This window comes from Helicoverpa armigera, chromosome 19 (assembly GCF_030705265.1).
Source record: "Helicoverpa armigera isolate CAAS_96S chromosome 19, ASM3070526v1, whole genome shotgun sequence".
Lineage (NCBI taxonomy): Eukaryota > Metazoa > Arthropoda > Insecta > Lepidoptera > Noctuidae > Helicoverpa > Helicoverpa armigera.
The window spans coordinates 3181204-3202491 of record NC_087138.1 but is presented as its reverse complement, the minus strand read 5'-3'; the positions used below and the strand labels follow the sequence as shown (position 1 = coordinate 3202491).

The window sequence follows — 21288 nt, the reverse complement described above, 5'->3', positions numbered from 1 at the left end:
AAATACTTCTTCTGAATTCAGCCTAGTAGGTAACAAAATAATCCTGAAACAGTAAAGAACCTTCTTCTTTTTCTGAAGTCGGTTAAAAATGTATAAAATAACCCCTTACGATAATATTGATTTCGTGAATATTAAACATTTAAATAAAACTAAATAAATTTCGCAAAATAAATTTGAATTTGAAATTTAAATAAAACTACTTTTACGGATTTTATCGTAGCTGTACAATAATGTGGACTTATCTGTTTTCTCTTATGACTCAAAAAATATACTTCGAGAATGATTTGTTGCATATTTAACTTAACCAAATGATTATTCTCACAGATAGTGGAAGAGGATTCATTCGAGGACTACATTCCTGAGGAGGATATTGCCTTAGAGGAGGAATTCCTCCATCCCACCACCGCCGAGAAGGAAACCAACACTGAATGTAACTTCTGTCCTGAAGGCGCCAGGCAATTGCATAGAAGGTATGTTCCATCTAACACACCTTGGTTAAAGCAATCTACGCCTTATTTAAAGCAATCTACGCCTCATTTAAAGCATACTACGCCTTATTTAAAGAAATTTTAGATTTAAGTATGGTTCAAAGTATTGGGTTAAGGTAATATTTTACACTTTGGTGAGAGTAATCATTATTATTTAGGCCGTTGGTAAAGTAATTAGAGGTTTTTAAAATAGTACATAGTTTGGTAATTTTATACGGTGGTGGTATTTTTTATGAGGTTTTTGTAGCAGTAAATTGCCTTATTTGTAGTAGATATTGATATTGAAGTTTATAGTGGTGTAAAGTTAAAATTATTGTTGTCACTAAATCCGATGGGAGTTCAATTATCAGTGCCTTTTCTACATATCTTTCAAAATAAAATATAAAGGTTACTGTTCTAAGTTACTACAAAATCCAATAGTTTAATAATTTAGGCTTACTAACAAAGGGTGTTGGGCTACAAGATATAATTTTCCTCTCAGATATATGAAGTTGAGGCGAGCGGGCGACGGCCGGCCGCACCACACTCCGCTAGAGAAATAATATATTCCCCTACTTGTGTACATATGTATATAGGTATGTTTACATTGTGTCGGCTTGGTTCTACACCTTATTATAAGATTTACGGGTCTTTTTCATGGGTGATATACCTTAAAAACAAGAAAAAATATTTTTTACTCACTTTACTCAGAGTAATAAAAACTTTTTACTCGGTTTACTCAGAGTAATAAAGTTTTTTGCTCTCTCCGATAATTTATATACTATTGATTGGTTTTTCTTCTGTTATGGATTTTGTGTGAAAATATTACATTATTTATAAGAATGGTATTGGGTATGTCACCCTGCATGTTTTATATTTATTCAGTTTTCATTTATACACAGTGTTTATGTGCATGATCTAGCATGAATAGTGGCACAATGTGGATGTATCTTATATGTTTTTTTGAGCATTATTATATTCAATTGCCTAGCCTTCAAGTTTTTGGGTCTAGTATTCCATTTTTTTAAAGACTTTAGTTCCTGCTGTTGTTTCGTATCGAAGTCAAAGCCTTTACAAGCACTAATGTAAGATATAAATAAGATCGATTTTAGTCGTACATAAGAACTATTTTTCTTCTTATTGAAATATAAAGGGTATCTAAAAAGAAATTGACTACAATAATGTTCAGCACATACTAATCCCCCATTTTATTTAATTTTCACCTACAATATATAATTATTTTCTTATAGAAAAAGCCAACAAGTGGCCAGCGTCGGCGAGCCCCTGGCCACAATCAAGAGGTCTCAAACATTCTCGCCGCAACCACAGAGCATTGCTAAAGCCCAGTACATTTGCAGGTCAGTATTATAATATTAAGGCAGTTAACCGATTGCCAAAAATAAGGGTCCTCAATTTGATTGAGTTTTATGTGACTGGGATTTTCATTTGGTAATGTTTTTAAATATCTATCATATTGTAGAGAAACATTGATTTTGATAAATGTGAATTCATATGAGTAACTCGGTAACTCCCAAATAGGTAACTATTCATTTCATTATTTAACGAAATATGAGGAAAATATAACGATACAATTTAGTTTTAATGAATCCTGTCGCAAAAAATTTAAGTAATATCCAAAAATTATACGGGACCTGTTTAATGTTTAATTATTTAATAAATTACTCGGAAAAATTTAAACCAGAACCTATTTTTATGGAAATCAAAAAAATATTTAAATTTTCATTAAAAGCTGTATTATCCTTAATTTAGCAACTATAGTCAGATTTCTCTGAAAAAATATTAATCCCAGCACATTGTCCATAGACTGAACCGTTCAGAGTCGGACTCGTCGATGGCGGCGTACGCGCGGCGCGTGACGTCACAGCCGCCGCCGCCCGCGCGCATTCCCTTCGACCGCAGCGTGCGCGAGCGACGCTCGCTCAGGTATGTTGTATTTCTACAATTATTTATTAATAATATTTTAAAAAAGATTTTTTTTTTAATAAAACTAAGGTTAGGCTAAGAAAATTTTCAAAAAAAGATATTGTATCCGCCCATTAAAATCAAAAACATCAATCAATCAAAATCAATCATTGACGGATGTGTCAGAGAACCCTAACGCCCCGTTAGTTCTAGTAACTGATCATTTTGAACACACCGTATGTTACTTGATCTTCAAGAAAGTGCCTGACTTATGGCATTTCCTTACTCCACATGACTGAACATATTCATGCTAGATCATGCACATTAACACTGTGTAAATGAAAACTGAATGAATCCATAACAGAAGACAAGAAATAAATTAAAAATAAATGAATTATTGAAGAGAATAAAAAAACTTTATTACTCTGAGTAAACTGAGAAAAAAATATTAGCTTAATTAACCCAATAAATGTTACTATATGTAGGCTATCAATAACCCTCTATTCCTCCTCACAGATGGGGCCGCTCCGGCATGTCAGGAGCCCGCGGAGGCCTGCGGGCCGCCCCCCGCACGTCACTGGACCTGGCGCTGGACCTGCGCGCGCAGCACTCGCGCCTGCACCATCTGCGCACCGACATCGCCAACCTCACCGCGCTCAAGAAGAGGTAACATTACATACCTGCTTTTAAACACATAGATGGGGATAATTAAACGTGGTTTGGAGCTCAAGCAGACATGGTAACGTCGCTCAACTTTATACTACTTTCATCTTATACATATATCAGTATAGATAAGTACATACATACCTTTTTTAACGATGGCAAAAATCACCAAATGACTCCTCCCGCTGTGGGTTAGCAGCGGTGAGGGAGTGTCGGACTTTAACTGACCAAAATGTTCCTTCGTAGATCTTTTATGTACCAGGGCCGCGGTAACTCTATCGAACAATCCCGCAGCCCCGGCAGACAAGCTACACCTTATGTATAGATCGGTCCTTAGATACCAAATTTTTCCATAGATCTGGAAAGATGTAAATGAACACAAGGTGACAGACCAACCATTTCCTTTTTGGAGTCTATTCGATGATCATAGAATCACTCACTGAAAATCGGCTCTTTTCTAACCGCTTTCTTTTATTCGTATAATTTTAAACATGGATGTCACCTACTCAGTTTCCCAAAGTCACATGTAACTAGACCGAACCATGGATTCGCTTCGGCCTTTTTCCAGTATCCTGATTCTGTTTCTCCACTTATTTCATTGTGCCATATATCAAAAACCCCACCTCCTTCCTCAGGTTAGAAGAAGCCTGCACCCGTAACGACCCAGCAGTAGCCGCGTGGGTGGCCGAGGACGAGACCCTACGCCGGCTGATCTCCCCCGGCACGGCGGGCGGCGAGCGAGCAGCCCGCCTGCTCAGCCGCACGTGCCGCGAGATCTACCGCCTGCGCAAGAGTCGACAGGGAGGACGGAAACCTGACCTCGTCACCTTCAAGTGAGTATCATCTACCGAGCCTTTTTCCCAACTATGTTGGGGTCGGCTTCCAATCTAATCGGATTCAGCTGAGTACCAGTGCTTTACAAGAAGCGACTGCCTATCTGACCTCCTCAACCCAGTTACCCGGGCAACCTGATACCCCTTGATTAGACTGGTGTCAGACTAACTGGCTTCTGACTACCCGTAACGACTGCCAAAGATGTTCAATGACAGCCGGGACCTACAGTTTAACGTGCCATCCGAAACACGGTCATTGGTGTCTAAGATATACTTAGAAAGTACATACAAACTTAGAAACGTTGCATTGGTACTTGCCTGACCTGGAATCGAACCCGCGCTCTCATACTCGAGAGGTTGGTTCTTTGCCCACTAGGCCACCACGACTTCAAGTGAGTATACGTAGATAGTATTCCGTCCAAGTTCTTAAAGGAAAGCTATTCTAGGAGCTTCGGAGTCTGGAAGTTGGTGAATGATACACCCATGCATAGGAGAGCACGTAAATGTCGGTTCTGCGCCTGATCTCATTCCGGTCGTGTCGGATTATGAGAGTGAGGGAATAGTGAGTGCACCTGTGTCTGCACAAATGCTTGTGCACTATAATATGTCCTGCGCAGCTGGCTGATCTCCTTATATGAAAACAGCCGCCGTGTCTGAAATCGGCCTTGGTATTATTATATTATGTAATCAAAGAGTAGGCGCAATCTTCACAATTAGATATAGGTATATAACTAATTTTAATGACACAATAAACTAACAATTCAACTTTCTCCAACAGAGAAAAGATGGCCTTCTTCACTCGAACAAAGACCACAATCCCCCTCCTACCCGGCGAGGATGGCGACGAAATTCTATCAGAGGACGACTGGGAAGACGAACTTGAAGAGAGAAGGACCCCCGACGGCCGGTCTTCCAAGACCTCGTACGAGCTCCGTCGAGACCCCCAAACGACCCCACAGGAGGTCCCAGAGGTCGTGGAGTGCAAGAACCCTTGTCTCAACAAGGAAGATACTAAGACTGATGAAGTGAGGTATGAGTTTGTGGTTGATAGAGTGCTGGGTGTACAGGTTTGAAAGGGGGGCCGTTTGCTGATGATGGTTTGTTGCGCAGGAGTCGATTTTTCATTTGAAAAAACGTAAAAAAGTATATTTTATATGGCTTTGAAGAAAATTTCGATCTTTTTCGCAGTTGAAAATTCAGTTGAAATGGCGACTCCTGCGCAATTCTAAATTCAAACCAACGGACGCAAAACAGCTCTAGTATGGCCTATGGCAAAATATGGCACCATAAAAAATTGCAAATAAACAATATTTAAATATTTCTGTGATCATTATTGCCTATTGAGATTTTCTGGATCGAAGACTGAGCGAGAACTTATATAATATGTGTTATTGGTTATATTATATATATCCGGACTCTAATACGTGTACGTATCTGTGCAAATAGAGTGCCATAAAATTAAGATTACAATATTGAATCTTATACATTTTTATACCACTTATGTATCGTATATTGTATGTACAAAATAATGAACAAAATTTTTGAATGTTACACACTCCTGAAACTAGTATGATTTGATGAAATCCCGTCCATATATAGGTATACTTATGTATTTAAAGTTGTATATTATAGTATAACTGACAATATAAGATAATAATTGCAACAATTTCTTATTGATATTACAAAGTCAAAAAATATGTATCTTGTAGTTCAGGGGTTTAATGTGCCTTTAAATGATTGGTGCCTGAAACATAGCCTGCGATTGTGCCATATATGGCATGCCAGATGGGGTAAATAGGTACAAAGTAGTTGTATGATGAGTCACAAAATGTATGCCAAACATATTTTTTTATTGTAATTAGAACATAATGTGGGGTTACGGTCACTTTGTAAATAAAAATACGTAAAATTGCGGACCCACCGACTAAGTTCATCTGTAGATAAAATATAAACAAAAGCACACACAAATAATTTTTGCAAAATATTTTAAAATTACACATCCAAAATTTTAAATTGACTACAGTACATAATTGCAATTTTACATAAGTACTTTGCAATAATGTTTTTAATATTTGCAAAAGTTATATCAAGTTAGGGTTCTCTCCACCGAATATATAGGACTTGAAAGGCCAAAAAGAAAGCTTTGTACATAAGGCTAAATTTACGTGGAGTACTCGCCCTACAAAACACAAAACCGACCTAGAAATTATCTGAAATTATTTTGTAAAACCGTTCACAAATATTCACTTATAATACCACAAGAGCTTCAAAATTATCGGGTATTTTCCGATAGGTTCGTTGCAAACAAATGAAGGAGTCAAGTTTTTCAGGTTAAAAAATAACGAGCGCGAAGCGCGAGTGATTTTTCCTGAAAAACTTGACGACTTTATTTGTTTGCAGGGAACCTTGAGGGAAATGCCAGATAATTATGAAGCTCGTGTGGTATTCGGGAGATTATTTTTCCGTCCCAAATGTCGGCCACAACCTGTCAGTTTGACGTAGCAACGACCAGAGAAAATATTCAAAAAATTTTCAGTATAATACCATGTAGGTTGTACCACGTGACGTCGAATGGTGCAATTCTATTGGTCGATATTTGGGTCGGAAAAATAATCATCATAATAAACCTTAATAAGTTTAAGTGCCTAAACTATGACTAACTTTCTAGGTTTGACGAACGTAACCGGGCACATTGACGTTTTAAACGTGCAATAAAAACGTAATATCAATAGATATATATAATTCCATGTGTTATCAGATCTGAATTTGTACTGAACACTTTGTCTCACTCATTATCATTCTTATTTTAAGACTATTATTAGTTACTTTAATTATAAACGCTAAAATTTTAGGCTTTAGCAACCCTAAGATAATCCTTTCTATTTATTTGACACTCAAATTCATAAGCAAAGGAACCATATTAGCGTTTATAAATAAAGAAGTTATTTTATAATGTTTTGGGAATTCAAATATATCAACCAGTTGATAAATTACTTTTTTTGGTACAACATTCAAAATTACAAAAATTGTTTGGTTTCTTTAACCAGTTGATATATTTGTGTTCCCAATTTCGATTAAGTACTTGTACATTTTGTACATATCATATTTAATATTATTATTCTAGCTTAAGAAATCTGTGTAAATAATCTGAATAAAAAATACGTTTTATAAAAGAATTTGCATATCTGAATTTTGACTTTATGACTATTATTATTTCTAATTAATTATTTAGCAATATTAGTCGATGTTAAGTATTTTTATAACAAGAATACAATAGTCTCTTAGCTGTAATCTTTACGTAATGTTACATTTTTGTAAAAAATGTATATTTTTTATTATAATTATTTACTTGGAGTTTTTATACATAGTGTAATTGTTACTGAGGTGAATTTGGATTTGCCAAATTAATATAAGCCTTGTTTTAATTCTTCCATTAAAATAAAGGGGTCATTATATTTTGTAAAAATGCCAATACAATTCATACAAATGAAAATAAAAATTATAAATTAATATTTTATTGTTTGCTTTCTACATCATTACCTTTTTAAGAAATCCTTAATAGACATGATATACATGAAACTCCTAATACACTTTTAACGATTTGTACGATAAATAGGTACCTCGTACATTCAAATTCCTATATTACCTCATATACCAAAACCCCTATTTCCGGGATTACAAACTACTCTATAACTCCAAAACGACAAACAGTTGCATAAGCTCACTTCGAGATCAATCAGATATAGTACGACATAATAATTTGCTACCTACACAAATATTAACTTTGCCTACTATAATGTGCACCTCGTTATTGCAACTTTTGAAATCGCTCAGAGAAGACAAGAGCTAAGGTACCTACACTAGAAAGCATCCTGCATTCAAAGCTTGCATACATAACGACAAAAGTAAGGTTCATACCATTTTCATTTTAGGCATTGATATTTTCACAATGGTGTACCGAATAGTTCACACTACAATGTACCTACCGATTCTCGGGCATTTGTTAGACATTACAGTTAATAAAATCCCAACTCTGATAAAATATAAATCCTTACTTAAACTACTTAGGTACTATAAATGCGAAAGTAACAGAGTCTCCGGCTATCTATTGCTCTTTCACACCAAAACAACTGGCTAATTTAATTGCTTTAATTTTGGTAATAGGATAGCCTATGTCCTTTACAGTCCTGGGCCGAACAAAGGACATAATACAGGCTACCTTTTTTCCAGGTTCTTGTCTTCAGTCATGCGGGTGAAACAGTCAGTAGGTAAGCACATTATAATAAGGTAGAAAAGCAATCCAAAACGCCCGCAAACAAAACAATTTAACATTACATAACCTCACTTCGAGATCAATCACAGATAGTCGACATAATGTGCTGCACAAGCATTAGCTTTGCATACTATACGATAGTACCAAGTGATTGCACCGTGTAGATTGCTCTACCTTGCTATTTCAAGATGGCGATAAGTAGGTACTTAAATGTAGACGTTTAGCTGTGTAGTTATTGTGGTACAATAATTTGGTTGGTTATGGCAACGGGTCATAGCTAGAAAGAACGACTAGTGCTTATTAGTTTGAAAGAATTACTGTGATCCTTGTATGTAAGCAAAACGCAATTAAAGGAATACAGATAGGTTCTTAGATTTCGTTAGTACAAGTCTGATACTTCCACACGAGAAGCCTGTACCTAGTTTGTATTTCTTCTATTTATATTCTTGAGAAAATCTCTGAAAATGAAGGACTGAAACTAATTCGCTGCTAGTGGAATTCTGAATACTATAGCGTTATAAAGCGTGCTGTTCTTGTCTTTATGTTTGGATAAATCATTTAATTATTAATAGGTAAAGTATACAGGATTAGGATTTAACTCCGAGATCACAGAAGCAACAATCATATAATTAAATATGCATATGATTTTTAAAATTATGATTAACTTCTAAAGTAATTTCGTGACACATCCAGATTATCTCAAAATCTCTACTCAATCAAAATAGTCAACAAAATCACCCGACACCTACACCATCAAAACTACGTCAAAGTTCTAACTAACATAACACAAAATTAACCGATAAGGCCCAAATCTGAGAATCAAAGATTAGAATAAAAAAGGAAATTAATTATAGGGCCGAAATAGCGGGGTATATAGTACGTTCGGTCAGAACGAGGCACGCGAAGGGCCAATCCTACAATCTCTGCTTACAATCGCTAGATTACACTTGAAACTAACGACATGTTGGTCGTACGACCGAAAATGGTGCACGTTTAGAAAATGTGGAGCAAACATTTTATGTGAGCAAAGACGCTACTTAGGTATTTCATAATTTACCTTATGATTTTTGAACTGCAGTGAATATATAGTTGTCTGAGATTTCAAGACGGTTTGACCTCTTATTGAATGGTCTTGAAGTAAAAAGGGATGATCATTAATTACAGCACATACCCACTTACTTTAAATTGGATGCCATTTACATACTTTTAAAAAGTAGTAAACCTAATCAAATACGTAGTCTGTTTTTAGATCAGAACCTGCATGGCTCATTAAATGCAGGAAAATCGAGAGTCAAAAACATACAAAAAGAAAATTCGCTTTCACACACCAAATCAACTGTGTCTCGAAGCGGATGTTCAGCATGACCTGGTTCATTCAAATCAACGCAAGCGCATCCATTTTCTCCAAACCAATGAAACTAAAAACTACAAAATGAATCCACAAATGTAGGAAAGTATCCACTGAACAAAATAAGCCTCTTTGTTTTTGCGGTGAAATATATCAGACCAACCTAAATTAAAACCACGTAAGTATGTACTGACAGCATCTAAAATGTTCAAGTGTCTAACAACGTTAAGGTTCATATTTTCAAATTTCTTAACAACAATAAACATCTTTAATAAAAAAAATATATGAATGACACGGTGTTTAGCGATTTAGAAAATTTTGATTTCTCAGCTTTTGAAGCTGACTGTTATCATCATTATCTCCCGAGTCTTTTCTCAACTATGTTGGGGTCGGCTTATAGTCTTACCGGATGCAGCTGAGTACCAGAGTTTTACAAGGAGCGACTGCCTATCTAACCTACTCAACCCAGTTAACCGTCCAACCCAATGCCCCTTAGCAAGTGGCTTAGCTGGTGTCAGACTTGTGCTTCTGACTACCCGTAACGACTGCCAAAGATATTAAATGACAGCCGGTTTATTTGAAGCTGACTGTACAATCACAAAAATAATAAACTAACAACAGAAATAGACTGCGGTTAAGTTTACAGCAACAAATTAGATGTTTAACCGTCTGTTATGTAATATCTAAGTAACCGCATCTCATTAAAGTGATTTAAAATAATGTGACAAGAGGAATTATGAGTTGGTAACTAGCGTCTACTGGTTTGTCGTAATGGATGGTAATTTTAAGCGGATGCTTATTATTTCTGTTTCTAGGATTTGTGTCTGTGAATTTTATAAATAAATTGGTCTCTGTAGTGTTAAACAAGGCCATAATATGACTGCTAACTAGATTTTAATGTACTTCTAGGGTATTCTTCACTTAGGACCTGGTTTTGGTTTTCGTTCTTGTTATTTTTATTTAGGTAGATCTCTTTTCATTTCCATAAATAGCATTGTTTATTGTCCATTCAACCGATGAATTCCTATTGAAAAATATAGTTTTTCATAAATATTTTTATCAATGAGGCGGATGTTTTTCACCGGATTGCCGATGTTTTTTTCCTTTTTAAATTCGTCTGTTTAGATACTTATGATGAAATGTTTTAAACATTTCTAGCATAAAGCGAATATCTACCATCGCCCAAAATCTTAAGAAAAAACAGGCTTAAAAATATCCATAATATACATTTCTCGCACTCTAATTTCTCGAACGTTCTACATCGACTGGTCGAGCACGCACGCGCACAGCACACGCTTCATACCCCGAGATTGTACCTCCAAGCCACAAGAATTTTATTTTTTACCCCCTCCGTCTTAGGGTGGAGCTAATTAGGAATTTTCGTCCACTAACAGCTACATTTATGCGTAAAAGAACACCATTAATCATAATAAGGGTTTCGTTGTGTTTTGGTTTTCGTAAGACTTGGAAGAAAATAATAAACGTCCATTAATGGCGTTATAGCCGTTCTTTAGTTTTATTCACGCAATTTCGTTATAATGACTGGCATTATTTTTAGGAGGACTGTATTTTGCAGACTTGTGTTTATAGTTCTAATACATATGCTTTGAATCCGAGAAGGCTTTTTTCTACTTTAAAACCATAATCTTGGATACCTACATGCTTATCATGTAAACATAGACAGGACTATTGAGAGTTGAAGCTTAAGGTATCTATTTTTTTATTGCCATGAATTTGGACAATTTATTTATTTACTAGATATACCTATGTTAGTTAAAATGCATAAGGTTCATCTGATTTAAAAATAAGATTTAAGATTGATTTTACTCTTGGACAGGTACATTACTTAGATACATAAGAATCGATAAAACTTTTTCTCCTGTTTTCAAAACGTTTTGAAAGACAATCAGTAGGTAAGTTACGTGTTACATAACATTCCAGAATTCCTCAATAACATGTGTGAATCCTGCACATTCCTCAAGGAGCTAGCGTGAAGCAAAGAAATAAAAGTTCTTGAAAAGGGCGGCTAACAAAGGACGACTGACGTACTACTGTTTTGATGTAAGTTATAAGAGATTAGAGGTCAAGGAAAATCTTTCAAAGAAAAGTTAATATAAGTGTTTTGTTAATAGAAACATAAAAACTTCGTTTGATGTTAGTACAAACGCAACGAAAACATTTTAATTACTTATGATGAATCCATTACTTAGTCAGCTTCATTTTATTACTTATCAAGGAATAAAATGAAGCTGAAGTGTTTGTTTGTTTGAACGTACTAATCTCAGAAAGGTAGGATTTGAAATAATCCTTCAGTGTTAGATAGCAAATTCTTCCAGGAATAAGTTACTTTTTCTTCAGACGCGCGAATGATGTTGGATACAGATATTGGTATACCTAGAAGTGATACCCGGAACCAAAGAGAGAACTAGCAACTTCGTACTATAGGGCACTATTCGATTTTTTACAATATCAACTCGTACAAATCTACTGAACACCTTTTTCCTTCCAAAAATAATATACGCATCACTCACAAGGTTTTCTACTTACATAAAACATTACACATTAGATTTAAGTCCATACCACCGCCTCTTCTTTGTACCACGCAGGTGCGTGACCAGCCCGTCACGCGCCGCTTCGTCCGGAAGTGACAGGGAGGGGGGGAGGTTAGCCTGCTGCAGGGGTGAAGGGGGGCAGGGTTCCACGTATACACCGAATTATGGAAATTTCGTAACATTACTGGCCTGGCCAGCGGCTTATGGCCCAGTAATGGCTTTACTGATTTACGCAGCTAGATATTGTTCTTTTTAAAGTTTTATGTCGGTTGTAATAGTTATAATGCTATGTTTATATGGGTGTTTTTTTATACTACCTTTTTCCCTCAGTTTCAAAAATGTATCCAGTCAAAATTACTTCTGGAAACCAGATAAAATATAGGCTATGTCACTTTGGGATAGTGTAGCTTCTTATCTGTGATATAATTTGCAAATCAATTTAGTTGTTTCAGATCCTTTAACCGAAATAAATATTGATATCTGACATGGATAAAGTTTCTTTACCGTGGAATCTCCTATATTGTGTGTCCTTCTTTATTGTGGATTCGGGGTTAGTGCCTTTATTCTGAATTCTAACTCACAGCGGCATTTCAAAGAGCTTTATTAACCTCTTTCACATTTATGGTCATTTTACAAAGAAGACTATAAAAAGTTGTAAAGTGATGCGTAAAGATTAATTGTGAAAATGTTTCACGGATATAAATAAACTAATTGAAATGTATAATTGTGTAGAAAATCTTCAATAGGTAAGTGAGTTAGTAATATAAGTCAATGGCATCAATATTGAGTTTAAAATTGTTACAAGCTAATCTTTTCCATCACTTTTATGGCTAAATCTAAAGAAATTACCGTTTATTAAGGTTTATGCTTTGTGGGATGAAAAGCTGTTTTTCCCATAAACCATCGTTTCTGAGTAAAATGAATAATGAAAAAGCTTTACAGTCGGCGGTGCCAGGATCTGTGTTCGCTATCGTGAGTCCAAAGTGTCAATGCATTTGTAAATCAATGGGTTAGTAGAACTGGGAGATATTCTATTTGTTAACCAACTTCCTAAAAAGAAGGAACTACGTAAGTATTTCAAGTCTAAATTGCTAATTTGTCTTAAGCAAAAGTGGTGATTAGCGCTCATTTGTTCTGTCTGTAGATCAACATAGTCCCTAGTGTGGGATAGTAAAAAGGCTGATGATGATGACATATGTATTTTATGAGGTAACTAGACCATTTCATCGTAGAAAGAATGACCACACAGTTCTACGTTTATGGAACTTGGAAAAAGTTTGGTAAGATATCTCTATGAAAAATAGGTAGGCAAGTACATGGGAAAAAGTTTGTATGTAGACATGTTGTAGGTATTTGAAGTCCTTCTCTAGTTAAGAATAAGGGGATTGACAGCGGCAGTAAAATTACTTTAGTGTCAAAATGCCTCGTCAGCCATTTTAACTGGTCTTCATGTCACAGAAGACCAGTCATTTAACAATAACAATACAAAATTTATAGCAATAACTTCACATCCACAATCAATTCGGATTAAACAATAAAAGCTAGCTAATTCCAGCTAGTCGGACACAGGAACATGCAGTAACTCGCGATGGTGTAACGGTCGTAAAGCACGGCGCACAATGGCCCGGTCACACAATGCTTGTGTCATGTGTGCGACGAATGACAATGTTTGAGGCGCGGATTGTCGGCGCCTAAGGGTTGGGTGACTGTTGTAGCGGGTTAGAATTGATTAGTTTTTAGGATCCGCCTAGGCTTTTGCTAATGTTTTTGGATTGGATTCTAGTATTATGGATGCAAGTGAGTATTGGTGTTTTACAAGAAGCGACTGTTTATCTGAACCCCCTCAACCTGCTTCTAAAATGCGCGGTTTCATTTCCAGGTCAGACAGGTACCAATATAGTTTAAGTATAGGGGTATTTTGGAGTAGGTACAGTACATAGTACTATTACATAATAAGTAGTAATCTTGAAGTACATAGACGAAGTCAAGTTAAAAGAAAATATCTTGAGAAAATCTGAGTTGTTGTTCTAAAGTCGCTTATGTGTCTTGAGCAAGCGTGGTGATTAACACTCATTCCTTCTCTGTAAGAAAAGAGGTCGATGCCCTCTGGTGTGACAGCAAGAAGCTGATGATGATGAGAATGTTGAATGTTTGCGACCTTTTGATTTTTGAATCTGAATGCATACGAAACTTAGGTGTCTTTTATGGATAGTGACACTCAATACCCGGTTCGGTACCTTTGCACCAGCTGTCAAAGCCGCCTTACCCATTCTTGTAGGAAATCTCACGCGAATCTCATTTTCATTCGCTTGACTTCGCTGGCAGCTGTTATCAATAATGTCCGCTATTGTATGGTTATTGGGCATTACGTGTGCTGTCCAATTAGTTAGAAATTCTATTGAAATTATTTAAAACACGAGCTTTTCATTGGTCGTCTAAAATTATGACTTGGCATGTCACGACTAAAAAAAGTGTTTTCGTCAAGATTTTCGTATACCTATAAAAATATAGGAGTTTTTCTCTAGCTCCTGTACCTACCTACCTACCTAAGAGGTTTTCTAAGGGGGAAAATTCAACTATTTGTTTGAACTCAACATGAAGATAGTCTAGACTTGAGACAATACACGCTTACGCACGCACGTAATAAAATCACTCATACGCGAATTGAAAAGTCGAACGACTTCTTAAACTAGAAGTAATAAACACGTCAAACTAAACATCATATTTACTGTACTCCATGTAAAAAAAATTACGATCTGTCACAAATAAATAAAAAAAGACACAGTAATCGTTTCCTTTATTTTTGAAGTCGGTTTCGCCATTATTAGAGAGAAACATTTCACTCAACGCTTTTGTTATAGTTTTTATAAGAACTCGTATAGCTGTTTAGTTTTTCTTAAGATTCCCCAGTAAAGTCGGTCAGTTGTTTTGTGATACCATTACGTTTGTGTACTGTTATTATGAAGCTGAAATGAAGAAATATTATGGTGCGTAAACCAAACGAACAAAGACTACTAAGACTGTTATAAAAAGTATAATAGGACAGTATGATTTGCCGCATTTAAGCATTTTTTTTCTATAAAATCCTCAATTCATATTTTATATAAAATACGAACTACCTACTCTTTAAAGACCAGTTATGTCAAGTATTGATTTGCCCACGATTGGATCTTAACTCGCTATTGTCGCAAAAATATGGAATTTCATTCATTATGGAATAAAACCTGATAAATAATTTTTATACCAATATTAATACCTAATTGGGAAAGTTGGTCGAATGAATGAAATGATAGGCTTTGGGTTCACATAACAAACCTAGATAGCATATATATTTTATACCTACCAAATCTACATAAAACATTAAATTAAGGTGCCAGCCGACCCATAGAACGAGTCAACAAAAGCCATTATTTGACCAAATCGCTTCAAACGCAATTAATCAAAGTTTGACAAAGAAAATCCTTGTAAAGGCGAAAAGCAATCCTTTCAATAATTTAGTCCCGAATAGTTAATTGTACGCACTTTACAAAGGACAGATCATTTGTTATCAGGCTTTTGATTTCCCTTGACGTGAAAAAACATTAATGATATGAACACTAATTTGGTTGTTGTTAGTCGGCAGTAATTTACTTTTTTTATGTAAGTTAGTAAGTATGCCTATTTCCTAAGTTGTGTTGTATGGTAGCTTCGTTGGTCTGGTAGTTGAATAGTAGGTACTACAGGTGGTCAGGTGGGCACGGGGTCTCAGTTTCGATTCCCTAGTTGGGCAGAAATAACTTCAAGCACTTCACTGTCCACTATGTAGACACAATAGTTAAATAATCGGCGTGTATCTCATATGACTCAGAAGTTACTAAAAGGGGAAAAGAAGCCCGTAGTCTGGAAATTTCAGATTGATACACCCGTGCATCGGAGAGCACGTAAATGTCAGTCCTGCGCCTAATCTATCTCCGGTCGTGTTGGATTGCCGTCCCATCGGGCTATGAGAGTGAAGGAATAGGGAGTGCACCTGTGTCTGCGCAAATGCTTGTGCACTATAACATGTTTCTGCGCAGCTGGCTGATCTTTGAGTCAGAATAGCCAGTGTTACCAACAATGTCTGGTCGTCATTAAATCTATATTTAGAATAGTTTTTTCTGTCTAAAAATACATGAACGTTATCAATCAAAGAAGTAAGGTACCATATCGTGCGTACGGTTTCGGTCCGGCGCGTGCCGGATGGACACAGACCGTGTAATGATCGTGCAGTCATTAGCGTTCGGCTACACTGGACAATGGACTCGGTTTTGTTTTTATAAAGCTTTGTACCTACACATGTGGAAATGTACAAAAATATCAGCCTTGGATTTAAACACTATATTGAAAAGAGGTTAGGTATTGTAGATTTCATGGATTTCTTTTGATAAGGAGAGAAATTAGTACGAGTTTCATTTTGGTAAATTCGTTCACGCTAAGCCAATATAATCACTTTTCTAATAAACCCATGATGGTTAGAGGGCAAATTCGCATACTGTACATGTAGCTGTAGCGAGAAATATTGAAATTGTTAGTGGTAAAGCGAAAAATAACTTATTTCTTTATCTGCTTTTAGGAAGCCAGTACCTAACTAAGAGAATTAAACTAGCATCATCTTTAATTATTTATGCTTACCATATTGCCGTACAACCGTACAACTCACTTGAATTATTTGTTAGTCAAGTGTGTACCTATCTTTATATCCGTGATGTTGAGTTTATTATCAAAATAAGTAAAACTAGTCATCGCGACATAACGTGTGTTTCAAAATATGTACTAGTAATATTTTATGGAATAGGTAAACTACCTGGGTATGGAATGACTTTATTTTGAAGTGTCAAAATAAAATGTTGAAATTAAAGGCATTATTTGTACCGGGACTCCCAGTGTCAAAATATGCTAGACAAAACTAGTCTGACACCCTTTCCTTGAATAATAACTATAGTACACTTGAATAATAACTGTAGTGGCTCAGGAAAAACAACATGAAAGTATAGAAAAAAATACGCGAGCTATCGCGTTGTAGGCTCAGTATTTCTTATCAACAAGTATTAAGTAACAGTTTATGACGGTATGTTATAAGGAAACCGATAATAAGTAATTAATATTACACAATTTATGTCAATATAATGAGTTGGCCATTAAAATTAAAGCGATTGATAAACTGGTCAGCTTCCGTCAACTAATTAGATTATTATTAGAGGGGCGGAAACACAAAAAACGTCATGTTGGGAGTTTTGACACAGGTTTTTTCTCATTAATGTGCATGTGAAATTTTAAAGTACATTCCTACATACATCTAATGTTATTAATAGCTTCAAAGTTTTTGATGAGATTAACCCCCGCACTCAGAGACATTTAATGATAAGATTACTTTAGTCACTCCTTTAGTGTCGGATTGTCAAAGAAATCCTTCACTAAGGAAAGGCTTAGGTAACCATTAAATGTCTCTGAGTGCGGAGGTAAGATAGATTTAGTTTTAATGGATAGTTATTTGGCAAATAAGTAATCTTTAGTATTGGAGATCAGTACCTTGTTACAGCCTTTTTATCGTCCCACTGCTGGGCACAGGCCTCCTCTCACACGGAGAAGGATTGAGCATTAATCACCACGCTTGCTCAATGCGGGTTGGTGATTTCAGACTTAATAGTCCAGGTTTCCTTAAGATGTTTTCCTTCACCTTTTTTATCAGCCATTGGTGTAAAAGATATACTTAGAAAGTACGTACAAACTTAGAAAAGTTGCATTGGTACTTGCCTGACCTGGAATCGAACCCACACCCTCATACTCGAGAGGTTGGTTCTTTACCCACTAGGCCACCACGGCTATCAGTGCCCGGTTAAAGGCAATAGTAAGCCGATTGTTATTGTTTTTGTCGATTGTCTCTAGGGTTTACTAGGTGAACGTCGCTGTAAGGTAAACCTACAGCTAATTCTATAAAGCGAGGCCTGGGTTACTTTAAACCATCATGGTAGTTGAGACCTCGGAATAAACCACTGTTGACGACAAAAGAGTACTTATGCATACAGTTATGTCATATTCCGTTTTACGGCAAAACTCGTATTTTTGATGACAGTGCAGGCGACGCCGGAGGCTGTAGCTACTGCTAATACTCATGTAATTACGAAACCGGTTGAAATTATGGTATGAACACTTTCCTTTTTATTAAGAAAACTTTATCTTAGTTAGGTTAATATTCTTCTCATTTTGTACGGAGAGAATATAGAGTTAGCTTTGTGAATTTTCTAACAATTGGGGGGATTTTTTTCACTTGCCCGGATAAAATATAGACTATGCTACCTCGGGATAGTGTAGCTTTCCAATAGTTAAATATTTTTTCGAATGAGTCGTTTTGGAGCTGGGAGCCATAAGGGTACAAAACAAGCAAAAAGTGTTTCATCTTTATTATATTAGTGTTAAAGCATAGATGACAAAAAAGGGAATAAGTATGTTATGTTACGACCTACTGAATCATTAAATAATATTTATATTTTGATAATGATATTGAACATCAGATCATAATAATAACACTAGTTTACAAAAAAATATTTTTTTTTTGTTAATGAAATGAAACCTATATTATTTAAGTAGGCTATGGACGGTTACTAAAAAAATATTTTTTTATTTTTCGTAGCACGTCACAATTCGGAGATATCGATGACTTTTTTTTTATCTACCCGCAATTGTTTAAATGCGTTTATCGTTCTGTTTTGTAAACAACTGTGTGAATCAAAAGTCTCATTTTTATATAAAAAACCGGCCAAGTGCGAGTCGGACTCGTGCACGAAGGGTTCCGTAAATTACAGTTAAATCAACCTATCTCAAAAACTATAAGAGATACTTTGATCAAACCAAAAATCGTTGAAAGAGTTAATTAGCATGCATCACCTCTATTTTTTTTAGAATTTTATACCCCGTAGTTATAAAAATAGAGGGGGGGGGACATACTTTTTACGACTTTGAGAGCTGATATCTCAAAAACCGTTCACTTTAAGAAAAATGTTTTTTAGAAAACTTTATATCATTTTAAAAGACCTTTCCATTGATACCCCACACGGGTATGTACATCGAAAAAAAATTTCATCCCTCAGTTACATGTATGGGGCCCCACCCCAATTCTTTTTTTTACTATTTAGTGTCATATTTTTGTAGCGGTTCATACAACACATATTCCCATCAAATTTCATCACTGTAGTACTTATAGTTTCCGAGTAAATCGGCTGTGACAGACGGACAGACGGACAGACGGACAGACGGACAGACGGACAGACGGACATGACGAAACTATAAGGGTTCCGTTTTTGCCATTTTGGCTACGGAACCCTAAAAATGTCATCTAGAGTGTGTAAACTACATCCAGATCGATTTTGTTATGTTTGTGGGAAAATTGTTCAGTTAAATCGTGGTTTCCCTTTAACAAAACCATTGCAAGAAGCCTATTTACAATATTTTGGATTTCCGGTGTCAAATCAAGATAAAAATTGGGTTCCTCATGTGATTTGCACTAATTGCAGATTGGTCCTCAGCTCCTGGTATTCAGGTAAAAATAGATCACTGAAATTTCGTAAACCAATGATCTGGAGAGAGCCAACTAGCCACGTAACCGATTGTTACTTTTGTTTAACAAAAACTTTTGGTTTTAACTATTTACGAATCTTTCTGCGGCTTAATTAAAGGAAGGAATATTTGTGGGTCCTCAAATTAGGAGAATATTGGACGATACAAAATTCGAGAGCATTTTAACCGATGTAGAAAAAGCAGCCTGGAACTCTTTCAAAAGTGTCGTTAAAAATTTTTTAGGCAATAAAAAAAGTGATAATTACAAAGAGATCGTTGAAAATTTATTGCATAATTATGAGCGTATGGGTGTAAATATGTCACAAAAAAATCATTTTTTGCATTCCCACTTAGATTTTTTCCAGAAAATCTTGGTAGTGTGAGTGATGAACACGGTGAGCGATTTCACCAAGATTTAAAATTATTTGAGCAAAATTATCAAGGTTTTTGGGACGAAAACATGCTAGGGGACTATTGTTGGTCTGTTGTGAGAGATACAGATGAAAATATTTATAAAAAAAGAGCAAAAATTACCCATTTTTAACTGTCTATCGTTTATTTAGATGTGTTTTTTGTAAAAATCTTCTTAATAAATATTTCAAAAACCTGACGTGCTGGATTTTTTTTAATATTTTTTCTGAGATGTAGATACCCAAAGTAATGTAACCGTATGTATTCCATTTCATGAACAAAAGTCATGTAAACTAGTGTAATGTTTCCCGTACGTAACCTTTTGTTGACGGAAGAATGTAGAACATTTAAGATACTGGCTACAGAGCCTGCAAATTGAGGGAATGTCCAAGCGATGGTTTTTGAGCTTTTCAAAGGTATATGTTTATCACGATAGATTTAGGTTAAGCAAAGCAAGTCGGTACGTGGATGGGTGACCATTTTTAACCGACTTCCCAAAAAGGGAGGTTCTCAATTCGTCGGGATCTTTTGTCATGACGAGTTTCTAGTTTTTGAAGGGCTGAATTTTGGTTCTCAGCTAGTTCTCAGTAGAAGCCAGACAGTCTGATAAACAGTCTTACAAAGGTGTAAGGTTGCCCAGGTATCTAGGTTAAGGAGATCAGTTAGGCAGAACTGATTTTAGAAGAGTATTATTTCTTCTGTCGTTTACTTGTTTTTGAAGTCACAATCCACATTTATTTCGGTTAGAGCTTTACATAATTACGCATAATTATACATACCTAATTAATTACCCCTCTAATTGAAGAAACCTCACAATCAAACCCTCTATTTTCGTCTAATAATAATTTACTCAAAAAAAACTCCTATATAATGAGTTTCCGCTACATCCCCTGCTATAGCCACTAGACAGAGGATCTACGCTAGAGCACGCGCCATGACAGCTGCGCGTGCGCACCTGTTGTGACTATCGACGGTCTCGCTACTTTGTTGGTTATTGTTGATCATTGTGGCGTTGGGTAGGTTTGTTTTAGTTAAATTAAGGTACCTATTTAATAAATAAATATACCATAGATATATTGGGTCAAAAGGTGGTTACAAATATCAGACCATTACGATTCTTAACGATACCGTCAGAATAGATTGGGATTCAGATCTTACTTGAATTCGGAGTTCTTTTATTACCAGATAATAATATGATTATCGAATGTAGGTAAATATTTGGGTGTTAAACAGTACTCAAGAGGAC

The 21288-nt window shown here is 35.8% G+C and overlaps 1 protein-coding gene across 3 annotated transcripts in view; it reads left to right on the top strand.

Annotated features, from left to right (window-relative positions):
- The window catches only part of Kibra (kibra), a 61395-nt gene extending 53997 nt beyond the window's left edge, over positions 1–7398 (top strand). For 2 of the 3 annotated variants that reach the window (XM_049841287.2, XM_064039343.1), the window contains 6 exons: positions 325–470; positions 1718–1825; positions 2292–2411; positions 2907–3056; positions 3689–3886; positions 4665–7398. In XM_049841287.2, coding sequence (XP_049697244.2) covers positions 325–470; positions 1718–1825; positions 2292–2411; positions 2907–3056; positions 3689–3886; positions 4665–4959 — 1017 coding nt within the window. In that variant the 3' untranslated portion in view covers positions 4960–7398. Of the gene's footprint in view, positions 1–324; positions 471–969; positions 1064–1717; positions 1826–2291; positions 2412–2906; positions 3057–3688; positions 3887–4664 lie in introns of those variants that run through there. The other variant, XM_064039344.1, reaches the window with a different exon arrangement.
- The last annotated feature ends 13890 nt before the right edge of the window (positions 7399–21288 follow it).